Source organism: Lepus europaeus, chromosome 20 (assembly GCF_033115175.1).
Source record: "Lepus europaeus isolate LE1 chromosome 20, mLepTim1.pri, whole genome shotgun sequence".
In the NCBI taxonomy this organism is placed as follows: Eukaryota; Metazoa; Chordata; class Mammalia; order Lagomorpha; family Leporidae; genus Lepus; species Lepus europaeus.
In genome coordinates this window covers 50,849,923-50,869,201 of record NC_084846.1, presented here as the reverse complement: position 1 = coordinate 50,869,201, position 19,279 = coordinate 50,849,923, and the positions used below count along the sequence as shown (strand labels likewise).

General features: G+C 57.3%; 2 protein-coding genes across 2 annotated transcripts; one reads left to right on the top strand and one right to left on the bottom strand.

Moving 5' to 3' along the window:
* The first annotated feature begins 471 nt into the window (after positions 1-471).
* On the top strand, positions 472-5,244 carry DLX6 (distal-less homeobox 6). Its single transcript, XM_062179143.1, has 3 exons — positions 472-1,344; positions 2,526-2,719; positions 4,473-5,244. Exons 1-3 carry the CDS (start codon positions 903-905, stop codon positions 4,722-4,724), a joined length of 888 nt encoding a protein of 295 aa, XP_062035127.1. The 5' UTR covers positions 472-902; the 3' UTR covers positions 4,725-5,244.
* Positions 5,245-14,795: 9,551 nt separating this feature from the next.
* On the bottom strand, positions 14,796-18,960 carry DLX5 (distal-less homeobox 5). The gene is made up of 3 exons (XM_062178255.1): positions 18,403-18,960; positions 16,525-16,709; positions 14,796-15,463 (listed from the first exon to the last, which is right to left on the bottom strand). The coding sequence occupies exons 1-3, from the start codon at positions 18,755-18,757 to the stop codon at positions 15,134-15,136; spliced, it is 870 nt and encodes a 289-aa protein (XP_062034239.1). The 5' UTR covers positions 18,758-18,960; the 3' UTR covers positions 14,796-15,133.
* Between the last annotated feature and the right edge of the window lie 319 nt (positions 18,961-19,279).

Below are 19,279 nucleotides of genomic sequence, written 5' to 3'. Positions count from 1 at the left end.
AGTCCTGTGCCACCCCGCGCCCCCCTCCCGCCGTGGGGTGGAGCCCAGGTGTGTGGGTTCGTCTTCCCTCTGTGGTTTCAATAAAGTGTGCCTAGGAAAATCCACGGTGACAGGGCGCTCCCCGGGGCGTGCGGCGCGAGCGGGGTGGGGGAGGAGGTCAGGGGAGGGGGCCCCGCGTCTGCGCGCAGGCAGCCTGCGAGGGCGCAGGGGGCCCGGCCGGGCGGCCCGGGGGCTGCGACGCCGGGAGCCTGGGGGCCCCGGGCGAGAGCCGCGGCTCGGCGCCTCCCTCCCTCCCCGGCCGCCCCGGGCGCGGCGGCTCGGCGCTGGGATTGGAGCCGCCGCGGGCAGGCGAAGAACTCGCCGCGAGGCGCGCGCGCCAGTGGAAGCCGTGCGCCTGTGACGTCAGGGGGCGACTGACCAATGGCGAGGCGCTGCCCTTTGGAGACAAACCATTCGACTCGTGGCGTCTGCATCAAGTCTGAAAGCAGACGCGCAACTTTCGCAGAATCCACCTTAAAATCTCTGCCTTAAACTGCACCAGCCCCCAAAAAATCCAAGGGGGGAAAGCGAGGGGGGGGAGAGCAGGTTCCCCCTCCCCCCTCTCCTCTCCCATCCCTCCCCCTTCCTCCTCCCTTGGAGTTAACAAGGCCCCGCTCACCGTATCTCTTTATATTAAAAATATATATATTAGAGAAGAGCGAGGGAGAGGGAGAACCACCTCCGCCCCCTCTTTTTTGTTGTTGTTTTTTTTATTTTTTATTTTTTATTTTATTATTATTATTTTTTTTTTTTTGCAAGGATCCCAAGAGCTAAGGTGGCTGCAGAGGGGACCGCGGCGCACGCCAAGTGGGGGAGGGTGGAGGAAACCCGGGAGAAGGCTTTCACCAGCCCCCAAAGTTTTGATGATGACCATGACTACGATGGCTGACGGCTTGGAAAGCCAGGACTCGTCCAAATCCGCCTTCATGGAGTTCGGGCAGCAGCAGCAGCAGCAACAGCAGCAGCAGCAGCAGCAGCCGCCCCAGCAGCCGCCGCCGCCGCCGCCGCCGCAGCAGCCGCCGCCGCCGCCGCCGCACCCGCAGCAGACCTCCCCGGCCATGGCAGGCGCGCACTACCCGCTGCACTGCCTGCACTCGGCGGCGGCGGCGGCGGCGGCGGCCGGCTCGCACCACCACCACCACCAGCACCACCACCACGGCTCGCCCTACGCGGCGGGCGGAGGCAACTCCTACAACCACCGCTCGCTCGCCGCCTACCCCTACATGAGCCACTCGCAGCACAGCCCTTACCTCCAGCCCTACCACAACAGCAGCGCGGCCGCCCAGACGCGAGGGGACGACACAGGTGAGAGGCCGCGGCGGCTGCCCGCGTCTCCCGCCCGCCCCGCTCACCGCCCCGGCGCCCGCGCCGCGGCCGGCCCCCTCCCCGCGCCGCGCCCCCGGCCGGGCCCCCGTGCGCGCCCGCTCGCCTGGCGCCTGCCTGCCGGCCTCTCCCGGCCGGGCCCCTTGGCCGCCGCCGCGGACCCCCGGGCCTCCTGGCGGCGCGGCCCGCGCGGCTCCCCCGCCTCCAGCGAGCCGCCGGGGCTGCGCGCCCTGCCCGGCGCCGGCTTCCCCCGTCGGGCCGCAGCGCGCCCTTGCCGCGCGCCCTGTGCCCGCTCCTTCGCTGCGGGCCAGAGCGAGTGCCACGGCTGGGGACGTCCCTGGGCCGGAACCGGGGAGCGGGTTTTGCTGCACCGCGCACGCGGGGCAGGCGGTGGCCTACTTTGCCCGGGGCGCCTCGGTGGTTTGCAGGCAAGCTGGCGCGGCCTGTGGCTCCGGTTCAACTAGTGACAATTGGGCTCTTTCCTGGGGACTTTGGGGTAGCCCCCGCCTGCACCCCAGGCCGGGCCCCCTCCCTCTCCGGGTTTTCCATACCGGGGTGGCCGCCCTTTGTTCGTGGAGTAGAAGCCGAGGGCCTCGGCCACTGGCTCTCAGCGCCCGAGGGGACGAGGTTGCTGCGACCGGCTCAGCCTTGGGGGGGTGGGGGGGTGGCCTGAGCGGCTGCTCTGCGGGTCTGGCACTCTCGGCAGAATCGTTTTCAGACGCGCCGAGGGGGCTTGATGCACTGAGCTTGGAGCTGGTGCTATCAACCCAACGGGACGGGTAAGCAGCCCCAGGGACTCCAGCTCCGCCTCGGGCGCTAAGGAGCCAGGCCCTTCGAAGGGCCCTGGGCCTCCCGGCGCCGCCTCGGCCGCCGCGGAGCACTGCTGACCGCCGGAGGGCTTGGGCGCTCCCTCGGTGCAGCCGGCTGCCCACTGTGAGGGCCAGGGCCAGGGCCAGGGCCCGGGGCGGGGAGAAGCTGACGCAGCCTCCCGCTTTACATGGGCACCACGGACGCGGAGAGGTCAGGGCGGCCTGGGGACGCCTGGAGGAAACCCTTTTGGGATTGGGGGGTGGGGGGTGGGACCCAGCGCAGGCCAGGCCCAAGCACGGGGAAGCGGCGGCAGTGGCCTCACGAGTGACCGCTCCTGTGTCATTTGCTTGCAGATCAACAAAAAACGACAGTGATCGAAAACGGGGAAATCAGGTTCAATGGAAAAGGGAAAAAGATTCGGAAACCTCGGACCATTTATTCCAGCCTGCAGCTCCAGGCTTTAAACCATCGCTTTCAGCAGACTCAGTACCTGGCCCTGCCCGAGAGAGCCGAACTGGCAGCTTCCTTAGGACTGACCCAGACGCAGGTAATTCCCAGGAAGCCCGCGTGGCCTGGAAATGCGGGCCCGTTTGCAGATCCGGCAGGGAGCGCACCCGGAGCAATTCTTGGCCTGGCCAAACCAGCGTAGTGACAAATGCCTTGCTCCAGTTGCCACTTTCCCCGGGACAGCACGCACGGAATAAATGACCTGGTGTTGAATGCTACATTGGAGTTGCACATCCCCCCAGCCCTCCGCGACCCAGCCCCAGCCTAGCGTCCTTTGGCGACCAAACTTAGTTCCATTGAGTGCTATTTCAGAGCAGAACACCACGAAAGAGAATAAATGTGTGGGAGGAAAAGATGTGCAGACCGGCGGGCGAAACCAGGCCCACCTCTCTTAAGGATTCTTTTGTAGGCCCTAGGAACTAAGAAGGATTTCAGCTCATTGGCATAGGAAGAAAAATTGTGAAGTGGAATAAGGGGTGGGGGAGGCAGGTGGGCACAGGGAAGTCAGCGCGGGGCCAACTGCTCCTGATAAGATGGAGGGTGGGTCTTTCAGCAGCTGGCCGCTGGCTGGGGGTTAAATCATGCTGGAGGCAAATGGCAGAGGTGAAGATGGAAGGGAGATGCTCTCCGGGTTATAGCAAGTGAAGCCGCGGTGAAATACAGCTCCCGGGGCTCTCAGTCCGAGGAACCTGAAGGACATGATGCGGAGGGCAGTTTAGGTTCCCAGGAAGGGGCTTTTGGTGGACCTCGCTTACAAAGCCAGGCTGCTGGCACCTGAACTTTTTGTTCTTGTCAGTTAATTTAGCTTCATGCCACGGTAGGCCCCAGCAGTGGCAGGAGACCCTCCTTTAGCAAGGGGACTTCAGGTGTTATGAGGCGGTTGCCGGGGACTAATTCTGTGGTCCCTGAATATCTTTTTTCATTGTAGCCTGCTTTCTCTGCTCTGTTGTCCCCGAGAATATTTGGGCTTTGATATGAAAGGATTCCAGGTACTCAGTGACTTGTATTCCTCTGGGAAAAGCAGAACCCCTGGCTAAGGAGATTTAAAGCAAAAGGAAGCTGCGTTGTAGGTTCCCTTCTTCACACCAAGTAGGTCTGCAGGGCTGGTCTGTGCGTGCTGCCATCCCAGATCCCTCTGCCTTGCGGTGACTGCACAAGCAACCATGCGAGGGTTGCTGCCCACGCTGGTCTAAGCAACCTACAAAGCAGGGAATGAGGGAAGTGCAATCCTTAATCCCTGCAGGCTTATGGGGATATATGTACATCTGGAGGAAGATGCTCCGTGCAGAGCTGTATACACGGAGATAAAGTCAAGGCATTTGGTTATGAATGCATTGGCTGTGAGCTGTTCCTAGCCATTTGCTCCCCGAACACGTATGGAGATGCCAGCTTTTGAGGTTGGTAAACACCAAAACAAACTACAGAGGAGGTGCATTCAATTGCATGGTTTTGATCCAAAAAGTACTCCTTAAAAAAAAAAAAAAAAAAGGACCCTTCTTTAGACTTTTTAGACTCCATTATATCATTCACTTTCTTTCTTCTTTTATTCTCACTTATACCAGGTTAGCATCCAACTCAAGAATTACAGTGACTTTAGGTAACCAGACAAGATACCTAGTAGGCTAGGAGGTGGGGATGGGTGGAAGAGGCTAGATGGAGGTGGAAGGAGGCGGGACTTGGCTCGGCTTTTGCGTTGATTTTTTTTTTTTTAATATTACTTTGAAAGCCTCCAGTGACACTGGAGGCACCGGTTGGATGTGTATCGGGACTAATCATTGCTACATTCATTCCAGGTGAAGATTTGGTTTCAGAACAAGCGCTCCAAGTTTAAGAAACTGCTGAAGCAAGGCAGCAACCCTCACGAGAGCGACCCCCTCCCCGGCTCGGCGGCTCTGTCACCGCGCTCACCGGCACTGCCCCCGGTGTGGGACGTTTCGGCCTCGGCCAAGGGCGTCAGTATGCCCCCCAACAGCTACATGCCCGGCTACTCGCACTGGTACTCCTCTCCACACCAGGACACCATGCAGAGACCACAGATGATGTGAGCTGTCCGAGGAACGCCCCAAGAAGGCGTCTGCACCAGGCAAGCAGGATCTGGGACCTGCTGGCCTCTGCCAGACGGAGCCAAAGGAGCAGGCTCGGGAGAACTCGTAGGTGTGGCGAGCAGCCAGCGGGGCGCTTGTGTGCGCTGTCTCTCTCTCTCCCTCTCTCTCTCTCTCCCTCTCTCTCCCTCTCTCTTTCTTTCTTTACTTTCTTTTCATTCCTCTTTACCTTTCCTCCTTTCTTTTTTCCTTTCCTTTGCTCATCAACCTTGTAACCCTGAGCAGCCTCAGTAATTGATCTTGCATCACACACAAACACACACACACACACACACACATGGTGGGGGGTGGGGGAGGAGAGAGAGAGAGAGAGAGCGAGCGAGCGAGCATGCAACTGGTCTCTATGCCAGCACTCCTGAAGCCCCTCACTGTAAGGATATTTCCCCTTACCCCTGGGATCCAGGCTCTGAGCCTCCTCTTCTCTTTGGTATCCATCAAAGTGACTTTTTTTTTTTTACACACACTTTCCCCCACCACAAGAATCTGCACAAACATGGCAGCATTTTTACTTGTTTAATGAGCTTAAGACATTACATGGGGAAAGAGAAGCATTTTGGACTCCTGTGTTTTTATTTACCAACCCCAGGCTGGTTTTTAAAAGAAAGAGAGAAAAAGAAAAGAAAAGAAAAAAACAAAAACTCTCACGTAACAGCCCCTCTCTAAAGGAAAAGGAAAAAACCCGGCTGTTAGAAGGTTGCCACCAAGGGAGTGCTGCATGTTTTATCCAAATGCAACAACCAGGAATGAGGATTGATTTTCAAAAGAGAAAATACATGAACAACCACTTTTCCCACCCTATCCCCAAACCCTGAGCTGGAACCAGGAAAGACAGAGGAAGCAACCGAAGTCACCATCCGATTGCTCTGACACCTTTGCTAGTTGAACTGGTGGCATTGAGTAAGCTAATAGGGACGTTTATATTGAGAAACATTTCTGTATATATTGTTGAATTTTAGTTGTACATATACTTTGTATGTTTTTGTCTTCTTTCATATATGGAGTAAAAGCCACAAAATGCTGGGAGTGTCTGGTCTGTTTCTGTCTCCCCATCCCTCTCCTGCCCTCCCGCTATATTTTCTATCACTCTTCAAAGAATGCCTGTTTCCTAATAAGGGAAGCCCCATATATAAACATCAAGTGCCTGCGAGGATGTCAGGATGTCGGTTTGCACCACTAGCCCTTGTCTTATGTACTTTAATATCAACTGTGGTTGTTTTCTCAGCTCCTTCATGTTTTAGGTCTTTATTGTCATCTCTATACATCTCTCTCTCTCTCTCTCTCTCTCTCTCTCAACACCAGAATGACCTATCCTGAGGTTAAGCTGTAAACATCCAGTAGTCTCTAGTGTTGAAGCTACACATTCTTTCCATTTTCCCAGCCAAATTAATTCAGCTGTATTTGTCTTTGGAAACATTTTTTTTTAAATAAAAGAAGAAAAGAATAAAAGAAAAAAAAACAGAAAGTAAAGTGCACAATTATGCCTACTTAATGCTTAAAACCCATTGCAAGCTAGCTAGGTAGAGAAATGCACTATCCTGGATGAAATACATCCTTTCGATCTTGTGGAAAGCACAGAAATAATGAAAATGAAAAGTCCTTTCGTCATACAAGCAGGAAGCCCCATACTGCGAGAATTAATGGCTACAGACCTGGGCATCCTTCAAATTATGAACCTTGAAACCACTGAGCCATTTATCAGAAGTCAATAGAGATACTCGGAGTGCTCCATATAATGACAGCGACATACAGTCGTGCAAAAGGACAGTCACTATAATTAGACACAAAGCAAAGACTACTTACCAATATACCCGTTCCTTTTTTTGTTGAGCAACTTCCACGCTCAGTCAGTCTTCAGAATGGTTTAAAACCGATCAGTCTTGTCATTTTCTAGCATTCGCATTGTTACATTAGGAAAAATGTTTTCTTTTCTTTTTTCTCCCTTCCTACTGTGAAACTTTGGGTTCGCAGCTCCCCAGGATCAATTCTGAACAAAGCCTCCAGCTGCAGTGCCATCCAATTTGAAGCAGACATTGGGGACAATTTAAGGTTTTTATCCACAAGAAGGTTTTTTTCCATTCTCTTAAATGCAGCCATAATTAGAGTAATTTTTCATGTAGCCCGCTGATTACAGCGTTTTTACCGTCAAAGATAATTACCTGTAATTTTCTTCCACTTTTAATACTAAAAAGCCATCTTTATTTAGATTCAGGAACAGGAAAGGCGAAACAAAAGAGGGAAATTATTCTGTTATTCATACACAAATTGCAGAGACGTAGGACCTAAAATTGAAAATTAACCAAAATTATAATGCTGGAAAGAATGGAAGAGGCTGTAGAAGTACAGCTGGTAGTGGGGCTTTGCTGAATTATTCAGATTACGTTCGAGAGAAAAGCTACCATCCATCGAAACCAACACTAATTTTTCTTTAAAAAAAATTTTTTTTCACCAAAATACACGCCAAACCACTGCGAGTGCAGGGGCCTCTGGAACCCACCAAATGCACGCTAACACATCCTACGGAGGTGTGGCCGTGACGCATCTCTATCGATCCCTGTATCTCTTAACACGAGTGTAATCGAGTAAGGAATTCTGCCAAACAGTGCCCCTAGAACTCTCCCTGGACCGGGCTTCCTTTGGGTGCTCTGGGCCGCAAGGGTTAATATTCTCGCTCTCGAAGAAGGACTGGCCCCACAGTAAGCCGGTCGCCGAGGAAGGGGCTGGTAGGAGGGGCGTGGGCAGAGGCAGCGCCCAGTCGCTGCGGCGCCCACTGCGCCTCCCCACGTTCGCCATTCCCGTGGCTGCGGAGTTCGGAGTTTCACAGGGGTGGTGGGGAGGGGGGGGGACAGCAGCTGCAGGGGGTAGGGGTGAAGGGCCTGGTTTCTCCGCGGCGCCAATAAGCATCTCATTATCTTTTGACACAACCAGTCCTGAGCTCCCCGCCAGCCGACAGAGGCCTTTCTGCACCAGGGTGAGGAAGCCAGAGCGCACTCAGGCTTCCGTGCGCCCCACCTCTAGCTGCTTACATCGCCCACGGGGTCGGGAGACAGCGTCATCTACAGACGGCGCGGTCTTCCTCGGTGCGCCCCTGAGCCACTCGGGTTCCTGGGTTCCGCGGCCCGGCGCCGCGTCTCAGCCAATCATGTCCCTGGAGCGCCAGGGTCGCGGCGCGGGCGCTCCCCGGGCCACCCGCTCCCCAGATCCGCACGCCCTCCCCCAGCCCATCGCAGCCCCACCCGCTGGAGGCGCAGGCCCCGAGGGGCAGTCCCGACGGGCTTCGGAGGCCAGAGACTCCCCCCACGCGGAGGAGAGATGTGTCGAGGGGGCTACGAGGTGGAGAGATTCGAACTGCCCCTGCCCCTGCCTCTTGCCAAGGTCCGCAGACCCGCAATGGTCCAAGGAGCCCCGTGGATCGATCACTTGATGCCTCAGCACCTGAGATCAGGGCCACACACACAGCCCTCTATGGATTCACCTAGGATTACCTGTGAGTAACAACGTTCAAATAGATTTTAGCTTGGAATCCCTGGCCGACTCCCCCCCGACGCCTTACAGAAACCCGGGCCTTTGCTCCGTCTCTGGTCACTAACCGCCCCCAAACACAGCCGCGGCACAGAAAGCAAGAGAGACAAATGCGCTCCGCAAGGACCCCGCTCGCACCCACATCGCTTACTCACCAGAACAAGCACCCTTTCGCGGCGAAAGGGGGATAGAAGTCGGAATTGAAAAATCTATGAGGCGAGGTCGCAGCCCCCATACACTGCAACAGCAACACACATAGCTTGGAGAGTGTGAGCAGAGAAGTCGGAACTATGCCTTGAAGTAGGCAAGAAATAAAAACTTACCCCAGTGAATATCTCTCGGGCAATGACCAGGGTCTAGAATCTATACTGAACCGAGGCAGAGAATATTTTTCTGAGTCTCAGGGCAGAAGCTCTTTCTCTATATTCTTGGTTGAGTGAGCACATCCAGGTGTGAAATTGTTTGCACACCCCAGCACCTCTTATATTGCCAGCAAAATTAGCTGTTATTACTGTCACTGTTTAGTGATGGTTAGCGTGATACAAAAAAAAAAAAAAAAAAAAAAAACTGCTGTAATCAAGACCTGGCGCATCTTTGCAAATTACAGATAATTGTAAACGGCCAGATTATGATAATAGCATCCTAATCCAGCCTGCAATATAATTATTACAGAGTGTTACATCTGAAACTGTCCAGTAGGGCTAATTCAGCCATTATTTAGACCCTATTTTTGCACTGCAAATGGGTTGCTGAGTTGAAAATGTACGATTGTAATTTCACGGGGCACTCAATGAGTAATGGTATAGGAAGAGGAAAATACAAAAGTGAAATGTGAACAGTAGCGATCAAATCAAACCCCGAAGGACAAAAGACTGTTTGATTCCTATGGAAAAAGAAGAGCGGGAATTAAGAAAATAGCAAATCAGTGGTCTGAAGCATTACGTGTCCAAATCTTCAATAGTGCAGGGCTGATGTGTTTGCAAGGGCTGCTGCGTCTGCTGCTGCCTGGAGTCTGAAATAATTTTTCTTTTCTTCTTTTTTTAACCTCCTGTTTTTTTTTTTTTCTTCTTCTCTCAAAGCCTTTCCTTGCTTTTTAAAAAAAGTTACCCCTCCCCCAAAGTAAAGAACATTTGTCAGTTTCACCATTGTTTCCACGGAAGCCCTCAGAGCTGCCTGTCACTTGTTTATGAACATTTTTCCTAAATACATGTGCAATCTCTCATGTCATCAGAGCAGAACACCCTGGTGCTCCTGAATGTTCCTGCACTCCATCTTCACTCTGCTTTCAGGGCAGACAAGTCGTGGAGAGTCCTAGAGGATAGTAACAGAAAATGCATTAATTGCTGTTAATTAAATATAGCTGGCTGAGAAGCGATCTTCTCCAGTCAGCTTCGCTGGCATTGGTTTTAATCCCATCATTAACTTTTATTAATGAACACTGCCACCCCCTTCCCCATGTAAACCAGTCCAGCTGCTTCTTTTGCTACACATCACCCAGATACCTGAAAAAGCAAGGTCTTTTCCACACATGGGAAGGCCACAGGGAGGGAGGGGGAGAGGCAGAGAGGATGGAGGGAGGCTGGGGACTAGTGCAGATCTTAGAGGTAAAGCCCTCTGGGGATTCCAGTTTCCAGGCATTCAGTTCTGGGTCCTGGTGAGGACCTCCTGGTCGGGGATGCCTAAGGCCCTTCTAGCCCCAGGACTCAATTTTCACACCAGAGCTGCGGAGTCTGGTGGGCATCTTTTCCAGCCACTGAGCCCTGGCCCTGTTGATTCCCCCTCCACCCACCACCTCGGGGACCTGGGAGCTGCCCAGCCAGGGCCACCCTGCAGGGTGGCAGGCTGACTTGCTAGTTCCTGTGAATTTAAGGGCAATAATGAAATGTCCCCTGTTTAGTGACCCCTGTTTATAGATGAAAGTTGAGTCCATATCCTGCCTCTTCCCGCCGCCCCCCTTCTTCCACCTTGCAGATGGCAAGTGGCAGAAATAGTCTTTGGATGACAATAAGCTTCCAGTGGCAGTTTGTCTTCTTGCCTTGCAAGGAAAAAAAAAAAAAGCTTTAAAATAAATCATAGCTTGCAAACTGTTTACCGCCCTCCACCCCCACCCACTTCTTAAAAAAAAAAAAAACAACACTAGATTGTGCATGGTGGAGGCTCCTGGAGAATCGTAGGAAACGTGCGTGTGTGTGGAATGATGTTATGAAGTCATTTTTTTCCCCTTCCTGTGGTGAAAGGTCGTAATGTGTGGTATTTCACGGTTTTATATAAATCTCGGTTTAGGATGTGGAACAGACTCAAATAATACATGCGCTTTTGGCAAAGAGACTCTTTCGGATCCCCATAAATCAGAAGGAAATAAGAAGTCAGAGCGAACAAAAGAGCAGAAACGTTAATTGCTACAAAACAGATCTCCTTTAAAGAGAGATTCAAGTAAATTCCCCCAGCTCCTATCTTCACGGTCAGCGCTGGACCCATAAAGCAGGTTATTGCGTTACGACCGGCAGCACACCCCCTTCGCCCCCCAGCAGTAGATACGTGGGGCGGGGGGACAGGGACAGGGGTGCACAGCGAGTAGTTAACCAGGCCCACGTGTGGCGCCGCTCTTTGGGCTATTTTCGAGGCCCGGAGTTCGCCGTGACCGGGCCAAGCTCTGTGTGCCAGGACCGCAGGCAACCAGGGAAGGCAAGGCGAGGGCTGCTGCGAGCCGCAGGGCCCCCTCCCCGAGCTGCCGGCGGCGGGGGCCTCCGCCCAGCCGCTGAGGGAGGGGGTGCGTAAGGGCGGAGGAGCGGGGTGACCGCAGGCGGATCCGCCGGCGTGGCGCGCTTCCCAGAGGTGCCCGACGGCTTCTGCCCTCAGGGTGTGCCTCCGGGGAGGGCTGCCGAGCGCTAGGTTGGCGGGGTCCCAGTGGCCAGTGGGAGGCGCGCGATCCAAGGGGTTGCGGGGACAGGGCGGGCAGTGGGGTGTTCGGGCAGCCCCTAAAAGCCCCTCGCCCGGAACGCAAGGAAGCGCCGAGGACAGGGCGAGGGCAGGGTTCCAGCCTGGCACCACGGGCGTTCGGGGCTCGGGAGCTCAGGAGCCCGAGCGGTGTCAAGGCCGCAGTGAGCTCCAGGGCGGAGGCGAGAGTCGCCCGGCCTTGGCGCGCGGTGGGTGACTCCCAGGACGGCGCGACCGGGACGCCACGAGCCGTGGGGCGTCCGGTGGGATCAAAGGAGCCAGAGGAGGCCAGCCGGCGCGTCTGGGATTGTGGGCTCCGGGGCGGGAGAGAGAGGACTGACAGGGGCGGAGAGATGCTGGCCGCGCCTGTGTCGCCCGGAGCGGGTGTGTGCGTCTTTGTGCGGGTCAGCCTGAGCCTCAGCCCGGGGCGCACCCGAGTGCGGGTGGACAGGCTCCCGGGTGGGTGCCCCGACGGGGGAGGGGGGAGAGGGGAGAGCGAGAGCGAGGGCAGCGAGTCTGCGGGTTCCTCTGTGTGCGCGACTCAGGCCCTGTGGCTCTGCACTGGAGCCGCCTGGCACCCACAGGAATGCGGCTTCTCTCGGATCCCCAGGCCGCCCCCTGTCCCACAAGGAGGTGGCCGCCAGGGAAGGGAGGGGGAAGGGCAGAAAGCCGCCTAGCCCAACTAGAGCCTCAGACAAAGGCCAATTTATCTGATCTCTTGGGGGGGGGGGGGGAGGCAGGGCACCGAGGAATCGCCGTGGCCCTGTCTGCCCGCCCCAGGCCTCCTGGGCTTTGCGAGGTCTGAAGACGGGGGAGGAGGGGCGGGGGGTGTGGAAGTGTGGAGGGGAGGGGGGGTGTATGTGAAGAGGCCCACGGAAAAGGAAGATGAACCTTGAGGTGGGCTCGACTCCTCTCGGGGACACCAAGAGGGGCCTGGGAGGTGCGGGCGGAGGGTACGCCCGTGCGAAGTCCGGGAGAGCAGGGACTGCGGGTTAGGGAGGCTGCAGAGGGTGGCACGGACCCAAGAAGAAACAATGGCGGGGACCGGGGAGGTGGGAGGAGGGCGAGGGAGAGAACAGCACGCAGGTATTTTTAGACTTTGCTGCGGATCTGCTATTTTTACATCTTGGGCACGGGGCTGCAGGGAGTTAAATTCCCGATGGAGCATCCCCACGGTTCCAGGGAAAGCCCGCTGCACACTGGTTTGCCGGAATATTTTTGTTCACAGCTCCCGGACCAAGTTAACGGGCGCGTACACACACACACACACACACATCCCACCACCATCACCACCACCACCACCGCGCGCGAGAAGAGGGCCGAGCGAGGGGTTAGCACAAGAGAAGGGATCCTGAAGCCGAGGCCGCGTGCGCACGGCCTGGGAAGCCCAAACAGCCCGCAGTGTCAAGGCCAGGAGTGCAGGGCCGAGCACCAACCAGAAGGTGCCCTGCTCCCCGGAGTGCCGGCCAACCGTGCCCTTCCCAGCACCGGGTTGGGGGGGGGGCGATGTGGAAGCGAGCCCCCCTAGTCCGCCAGGGACACGGGTGGGGACATCTCTCTCCCGGGTAGAAACGGAGAGCAGGTCCCCAGCACATTCTTGCCACTCTCAGGGAACCTATGGGTGTGTGCCGTGGGCGCCCCCTCCCCAGACTCGCGCTCCGGGGCGGGGTGAGGCTCCCGCGCGCGGGGAAGCGCCAGGTGCTCTCGGGGTTTCTGGCAGCCTGAGTCGCCAGAAATTAAAAGTGCCGGCTTTCGACGCGCTGTAAACTTGCCGTTTGCTTTAATAAGCAAAGAGAGAAAAGCAGGAGGTCCGAATCTCTGCCAGCTCAGAAAACGGAATGGGCACTCGAGCCCGCCGTCCACCCGACCCGTGCGCCGGAGCCTCTGGGCTGGAGCGGCTGCAGCGGCAGCGGGGAGACGCAGAGACCGCGGAGCCGCCGCTCCGGCCCCGGGGGCGGGGAGCAGGAGGGCGCCAGGGCCCCGGTGGCCGCGCGTGCTGCTGCCCGGGGCCAGGCAGGGGGGCGTCTAGAGACCTTCCAAGCCAGTACCACCTCCCAAGACCCAAGCGGTTCCAAACTGGCCGGCTTGGTGTTCCTTCTGGAAAGAAAGGGAGGGAGAAGAGAAGAAATCGGGGCTGGGGGTGGGTGTTGGAGGGAGAAGGGGAGGAGGGGCGTGGAGAGAGAGAGAACACAGGTAAATTCCCCTGCGGGCACCCAGCCAACCCTTTCAGGTCTCTCCTCTCAGCCCTGCAAGAGCCTACTCAGAATCCTCAGATGACAGAATGTAATTTTTTATGTTCTAATCCCCACCCCACCCCCATCCTTTAAGAAGGCTTTTTTGTCACATTTATTGCTGCCGACTTCCTAGCTGTAAAATATTTCACATGCATCTTATAATTTCCAACGCACGCTTTGCTTTGGTATCCTAAGGAAATAGGGTCGGGCAGACTAAAGGCCCGACAGCCAGAGAGACGCCTCCCACGGAGGCCTGCGGGGCAGCTCTAGCCCGGCTGCAGCTCTGCTCTCAGGCTCCGAGACTCCGCGGGGTTGGCGGCAGAGGGCGGAGAACGACGCAGGCCGCCGTGGCTGCCCCAAGGCGGCTTGCAAAGGAGAAATGCCCGCCAACAGATTCCAGGTCTCCCCCGCTTGGAGTCTACTTTGCCGCTGTTTCATGTTAGAAACAAAAACAAAAACAAAACAAAACACTAGGCAGTGGTAAAGAAAGTGGAGCAAAGTTCTGCTGGGAGCGCTGTCACGGGAAAGAAATCCACGCGGGCCTTACTGGGCTCCTTCCTCCCCTCCACCCCACGCCCTTCCTTGCCCACTGCTCGGGCGCAGTCCTGGCTCTCCCCGCCTGCCAATTTCCATTCTCTCAAAGAGCTCACACAAATGCAGCATCACACTCCCAATGAGTCCAAGGCCCTACCCTTTCAGATTTTCAAAAAAAAAAAAAAAAAAAAACCAAAACAAAACAAAAAACAAAACAAAACAAAACACCACAACGGAGAGAGGGAGATGTCCTTCCTTTTCCCCCCCTTTTCTCGCTTCTGGAAGCTCCTTCTGAAGGGAGTGTAATTTGTCTAATTGCTCTGGCAATACCCAGAAGCTGGGGGGGGGGGGCAGCTCCACCATAATTGCTTTGAGCTTAGAATTCAGAGGGGTTGTTCAGGGATTTTTGTTACACTCTTACTTCCAGGGTGGAAAGGATGCACTTAAATTCCAACAAGACTATCTACCTGAAACAATTTGGGGTTAGACAAAATCATCTAAACGCTTTTGTGGTTAGGCCAAAAAACACCTAAATACATATTACACAGCAGTACTGTAAACAGGCCACATATGCATATAGACATATAAGGCATGCAGCATGTATACATAGGCAGGCAGTTCTGCATCCATGCAGCCCTTCGTCGGGTTTTCTTTTTTGCCTTGTTGGATCTCTGCAGAGCTGGTCTTTTTTCTGATTGCCTGCATAAAGCATCATTAGCCAGTCACGGGGGGCTGGGGGCGGGGGGCAACAGGGGGCGGGGTACTTTTTGGAAACATTGTTTTCATGGTCGAAATAATTTTATTTATCCAGAATATACAGTTTAATTCCTCTATCTACACTTATGTACACGGTTAAAATAACATTGAAAAAAGTCTTTTGAAAAGTTGAGGTCATACATTTCAAGGCACCATTGATAGTGTCCACAGTTGCGCAAAAAAGTTCATCTGTAAAAAAAGGGGGCGGGTCCTCCGGAAAGGCAATAACTTACATGCACAAAAAAGCTTTACACATGAATCTCTTTTTCGTTTCCGTTTTCCAAACGTGCCCATTTGGATTCCTCTCGTTTAGGTTTCTCTAAAACAGCCAAACACAGTAGTCCCAAAACAGAAAGCAAGAGCGCAGCGCGTCTAGTACAGCGTCCCCGAGGCCAGCGCCAGCGGGTGTTGTAAGGAACCGGGCGGCGGCAGGTGGGAATTGATGGAGTTGGCTGCGCTTGGGTACCAGGAAGCCGAGTTCTCCAGGTAGCTGGATGCGGGGGACTGGTTGGAGGTCGGAGGGTGGGCATGAGGGTGGTGGCTGAGCGAGCGGGAGGAGCCCTGAGGCTCCCACACCGCCGGGGACTGCGGTGAGTTACACGCCATGGGGTCGCTGGAGCTGGGGCTGTGCTCCGGGGGCATCTCCCCGTTTTTCATGATCTTCTTGATCTTGGATCTTTTGTTCTGAAACCAGATTTTCACCTGGGTAGGGGAACAAAGGCACACGTTACCGGGACACACAGAGGTCGCCCGCGCCTTCCCCGGGGGCGGGCGGCGACTGGAGGACTGGCCCCTCGGTGGCGGCGCGGCCTCCGCGTCTCCCTGCAGCTTGGCGCCTAGGGGCTGGGCCCAAGGCAAAGCGTGGAGCGAAGGGGGCCCCAGGGGGCGCCCGGCCAGGGCTGCGGCTCCTGGGGCCGCTGCAAGGGCACGACCCCAACGCTTTTGTCTTTTGTTTGGGCTGGGGGCCGGGGTGCGAGCACGGTGGGGGTGCGCTCCTGCGTCGGCGGCTGCCGCTGGCGCTCACCGCAGCAGGGGTGCCCGGAACAATGGCGGGGCCTGCAGGCGGGGAAGGGGCGTGGGGCGGCCTGAGCGAGCGTGCGCGCGCACTGGCGATGGGCTGCGGGTGCCAGCGATCTCCTGGGCTCCCGCTCAACCTCCTTCACTCCCTGCTAGCCCTGGGGGGCCGGAGCCCGCCTGCAGCTCTGGGCTGCGACTCGGATTCTTTATGCTTCCATAGGCCACAGCCCTGTGTGTGTTGGGGTGTGTGTGTGTGGGGGGGGGGAGTGAAGTGAAAGAATGGGGCAGGCGCCGTGCAACAGCGCCCCCAGCCTCGTGACCCTCAGAGCTCCTGCGGGAGCGGCCCACGATCCTTCAGGTTCCCCGGCCTTTAAGTGGCTTGGGGTGACTGCGAGGCCTCCAGTCGGTGTGCGCACGCCCGGGGGAAGGCTCCGCGTTCCTCAAGACTGCGAGATTGTCCCAGAAACGCCTGTCCCCTTGTCCCCAACCCAGGAAACCGGCCACCCCGGCCCCGCAGGCCCAATGCAGGGGCCACCTCGGGACGCACGACGAATCCCGTCCCCTCTGCCGCGGGTCGGCGCCAGCCGGCTGGACTCTAAGGGTGCAGGGTGCGCACGGGGGGGCTGGCGCTTTCTGTCTGTGAGATGCTTGCAGGTTCTATCAGGAGGAGGGCTGCGGCCCGTGGGGACCCAACGGCGGGGCCCAGGCGAGGCTGGCCGCCCAGGCGGGGCCGCGGCCGGATTTACCTGTGTTTGCGTCAGTCCGAGAGAGGCGGCCAGCTCGGCGCGTTCGGGCAGGGCGAGGTACTGAGTCTTCTGAAACCTCCTTTGCAGCGCGGCCAGCTGAAAGCTGGAATAAATAGTCCGGGGTTTACGAACTTTCTTTGGCTTGCCATTCACCATCCTCACCTCGGGCTCGGCCACTTCTTTCTCTAAATAATCAGAACAGACTCGGTTAGAGCTGGCGGGCAGAAAGAGGCCCTGTTGCAGACGGTCCTAGAGTTTCTTACCGCGTGGGCTTCGCCCGCGCTCGCCCTAATCCCCACCTCTGCTCGGCAGACCCCAGAGAAGGAAGCACACGCCCCACGTCACGGAAAAGCCCGCTCGGCCCGGATCCAAGCCTGCCCGGTTCCCTCAAGGTGGGTTTGCGCCGCGCGAGCGCTTCGTAGCGCCAGGATGCGGCCCTCGAGGAGGCTCGCCTTTCTCCCGGGCTTGTTTCTCCGCTTGTGCTGTGCTCCTTGGGGGCGCCCCGAGGCAACCCCTCCCCGGGCCCTGGGGCCGGCTGTGACCCGGGTTCTGTCGGCGTCTGTTCGGGCGCCCGCAGAGGCCAGACGGATGGGCAGCGAGGACGCTGACCGAGGTCTCCAAAGTTCAAAGGCCCACAAGCAAACGAGGCTCGAGCACTTCAGCGGCGAGCGGTCGGGGCGGCGCAGACAGAGGGCCGATTATGTAGCCCCCATAATCTCGCTGCAGATCTGCGAGGGCGCACATGTGTCTGGTTTCTTTTACAAATAGACTTAATATGTTCTTGGCCAAGGAGGGGGGAGAAATCTTCCACTTAGGCACGAAATGCAGACACAGTGAAAGGCAGGGAAGACATCCCGCCTATGGGTTCTCTCTCTCAGGGCCCAGCCGGAGCCACTCGGTGGAAAGGAATCGGCCGTGGGGTCTTTTCGTAGCAAAGGGGAGGCAGGTCGGAGTCTGGACGAGGGGGAGGGGCAGACGTGCCCTGGGGCCACAAGCCCCGGTCCCCAGCAGTTCGGAGCCTGTCCGTGTGTGGCCTCCGAGAGAGGAAGGGTGGAGGGTGAGGGCTGCGGTCTCCGTGCCGCCAGAGTAGGGGATGCTAATATTAGCAGGATTATTAATGTGCCGGTGGGGGAAGATCAAACCCGACCAGTACAACCCCTCCTGGGAGACCTCAGGCCTCTCGCCGCCCCCCGCCCGCGAGATCTCGCCAAGCCAGTCCCAAGGTGGACCAAAGAGGAGGGGTTGGGGAAGAGGAGGAGGAGGAGAGCACATTTTAGGCACTCAAGGGGAGAGAGAGAGAGAGAGAGAGAGAGGAGAGAGAATCTCTCCGACAACGTGACCCCTCGGCAACCCTTCTCCACTTTTCAAAGCCTTTTTGTTTTTGGAAATGCCTTGGAGAGACCGCAGAGCGCTTGGTGCGCTCTTCCCTGCCGGGCTCCCCAGGCCCCCACCCTGCCGCGCGCGCCCCGGGCACCCGCATCGCGCTCGCCGCCGGCCGCTTCCAGCCCAATCCCAACTGGGTCTCGCAGGCAGCTACCCGCTCGCCCTCGCACCACCGACCCAAAGTCCCGACCAACTTCTCTTCTGTTACGCAAACGCCACCATGGCTGCTTGATTCTTTCTTCTCTCCACCCCTCACTCCCTTTCCAGCCCGGCTGGCTCCTTGGCCAGGCGAGCTGGGAGTCCAGAGGGTCAAGGGCCCAGGAGGCGCGAGATTGAACGCCCTCGGGATTCTTCCACGGGGAATCCCTACAATGCTGGCCCGAGAGAAACACCCTAGGTCGCCGAGCCCGGGCCCGAACGCCCTTCTGCTAGGTGTGCCCGGATGGCAGGGCCCGGCATGGCCCGCAACCTCTCAGCGCACCCCACGCCCCGTACCTGGCTGGCTGGTGGCGCTCGGGACACGGTTGTAGGCGCCGCCGTACTGGTGGTAGGGGCTGGCGTAGCTGTAGTCGGCGTAAGCTTTGGCGGGGTAGCTACTGGCGGAGCCGTTCACGCCGTGGTACTGGTACTGATAGGGGTTGAGCGCTTTGCCGTAGGAAGCCGAGGTAGGAGAGCAGTAGCCGTGCGGGGCTCCCCCCGCGGCGTTGTAGTAGTCGGAATCGGTGGCCGACGACTCGGGCAACGTGGGCGATTCCTGAGACGGGTGGTGCATGGCTGCGGACGTCTGGAACGGAGCTTGGAAGTCGCCGGATCGGATGCTGGGGACCCTTCTGTCAAACACGCCTGTCATCGCTCCCCGGCGGCGGCTGTCCCTGCTGCTGTGGCGGCGGCGGCGGCCGGGGCTGGCTCTGGGGCTGCGCTGGTCTAAGCAGACATGGCTGTGGGCGCGAGGGAGGAGGAGGAAGAGGAGGAGGCGAGGCGGCGGCGGCGGCGAGGAGGAGGCTGGGAGTCGTGGAGGCTCCGTCTCCCGCCCGCTGACTGCTGGCTGAGGCGCAGCACAGCCGTGGTTAAATCCTTAATTGCGCGCTTACGCACAGCGGGGTGGATCCGGTTCCATTGGCCAGGGCCTCGGGAGCAGCAGCAACACCCTAACTCGTCCAACTAGTTTTAGCACAACAAAGCATTGCTGAGAGAGAGAGAGAGAGAGAGAGAGAGAGAGAGAGAGAGAGAGAGAAGGGAAAGGGGGGACGTGTTTGTGTGTGTGTGCGCGCGTGTGTGTGCGCGCGCACGCAGGGGGGAGGGGGGACTCTGGCAATCTGTTTTTAGTGAATACCAAAGACAACGCACAAACCCCAGCACCCAGCTCTGTGAG

Excerpts from the sequence above, each read along its gene's own strand:
- DLX6 (XM_062179143.1), top strand. The coding sequence starts at position 903 with ATGATGACCATGACTACGATGGCTGACGGCTTGGAAAGCCAGGACTCG. Across the intron at positions 1,345-2,525 it reads GACGCGAGGGGACGACACAG|ATCAACAAAAAACGACAGTG; the intron begins GTGAGAGGCCGC and ends ATTTGCTTGCAG. Across the intron at positions 2,720-4,472 it reads TAGGACTGACCCAGACGCAG|GTGAAGATTTGGTTTCAGAA; the intron begins GTAATTCCCAGG and ends CATTCATTCCAG.
- DLX5 (XM_062178255.1), bottom strand. The coding sequence starts at position 18,757 with ATGACAGGCGTGTTTGACAGAAGGGTCCCCAGCATCCGATCCGGCGAC. Across the intron at positions 16,710-18,402 it reads GAGCGCCACCAGCCAGCCAG|AGAAAGAAGTGGCCGAGCCC; the intron begins GTACGGGGCGTG and ends CTGATTATTTAG. Across the intron at positions 15,464-16,524 it reads TCGGACTGACGCAAACACAG|GTGAAAATCTGGTTTCAGAA; the intron begins GTAAATCCGGCC and ends TCCCCTACCCAG.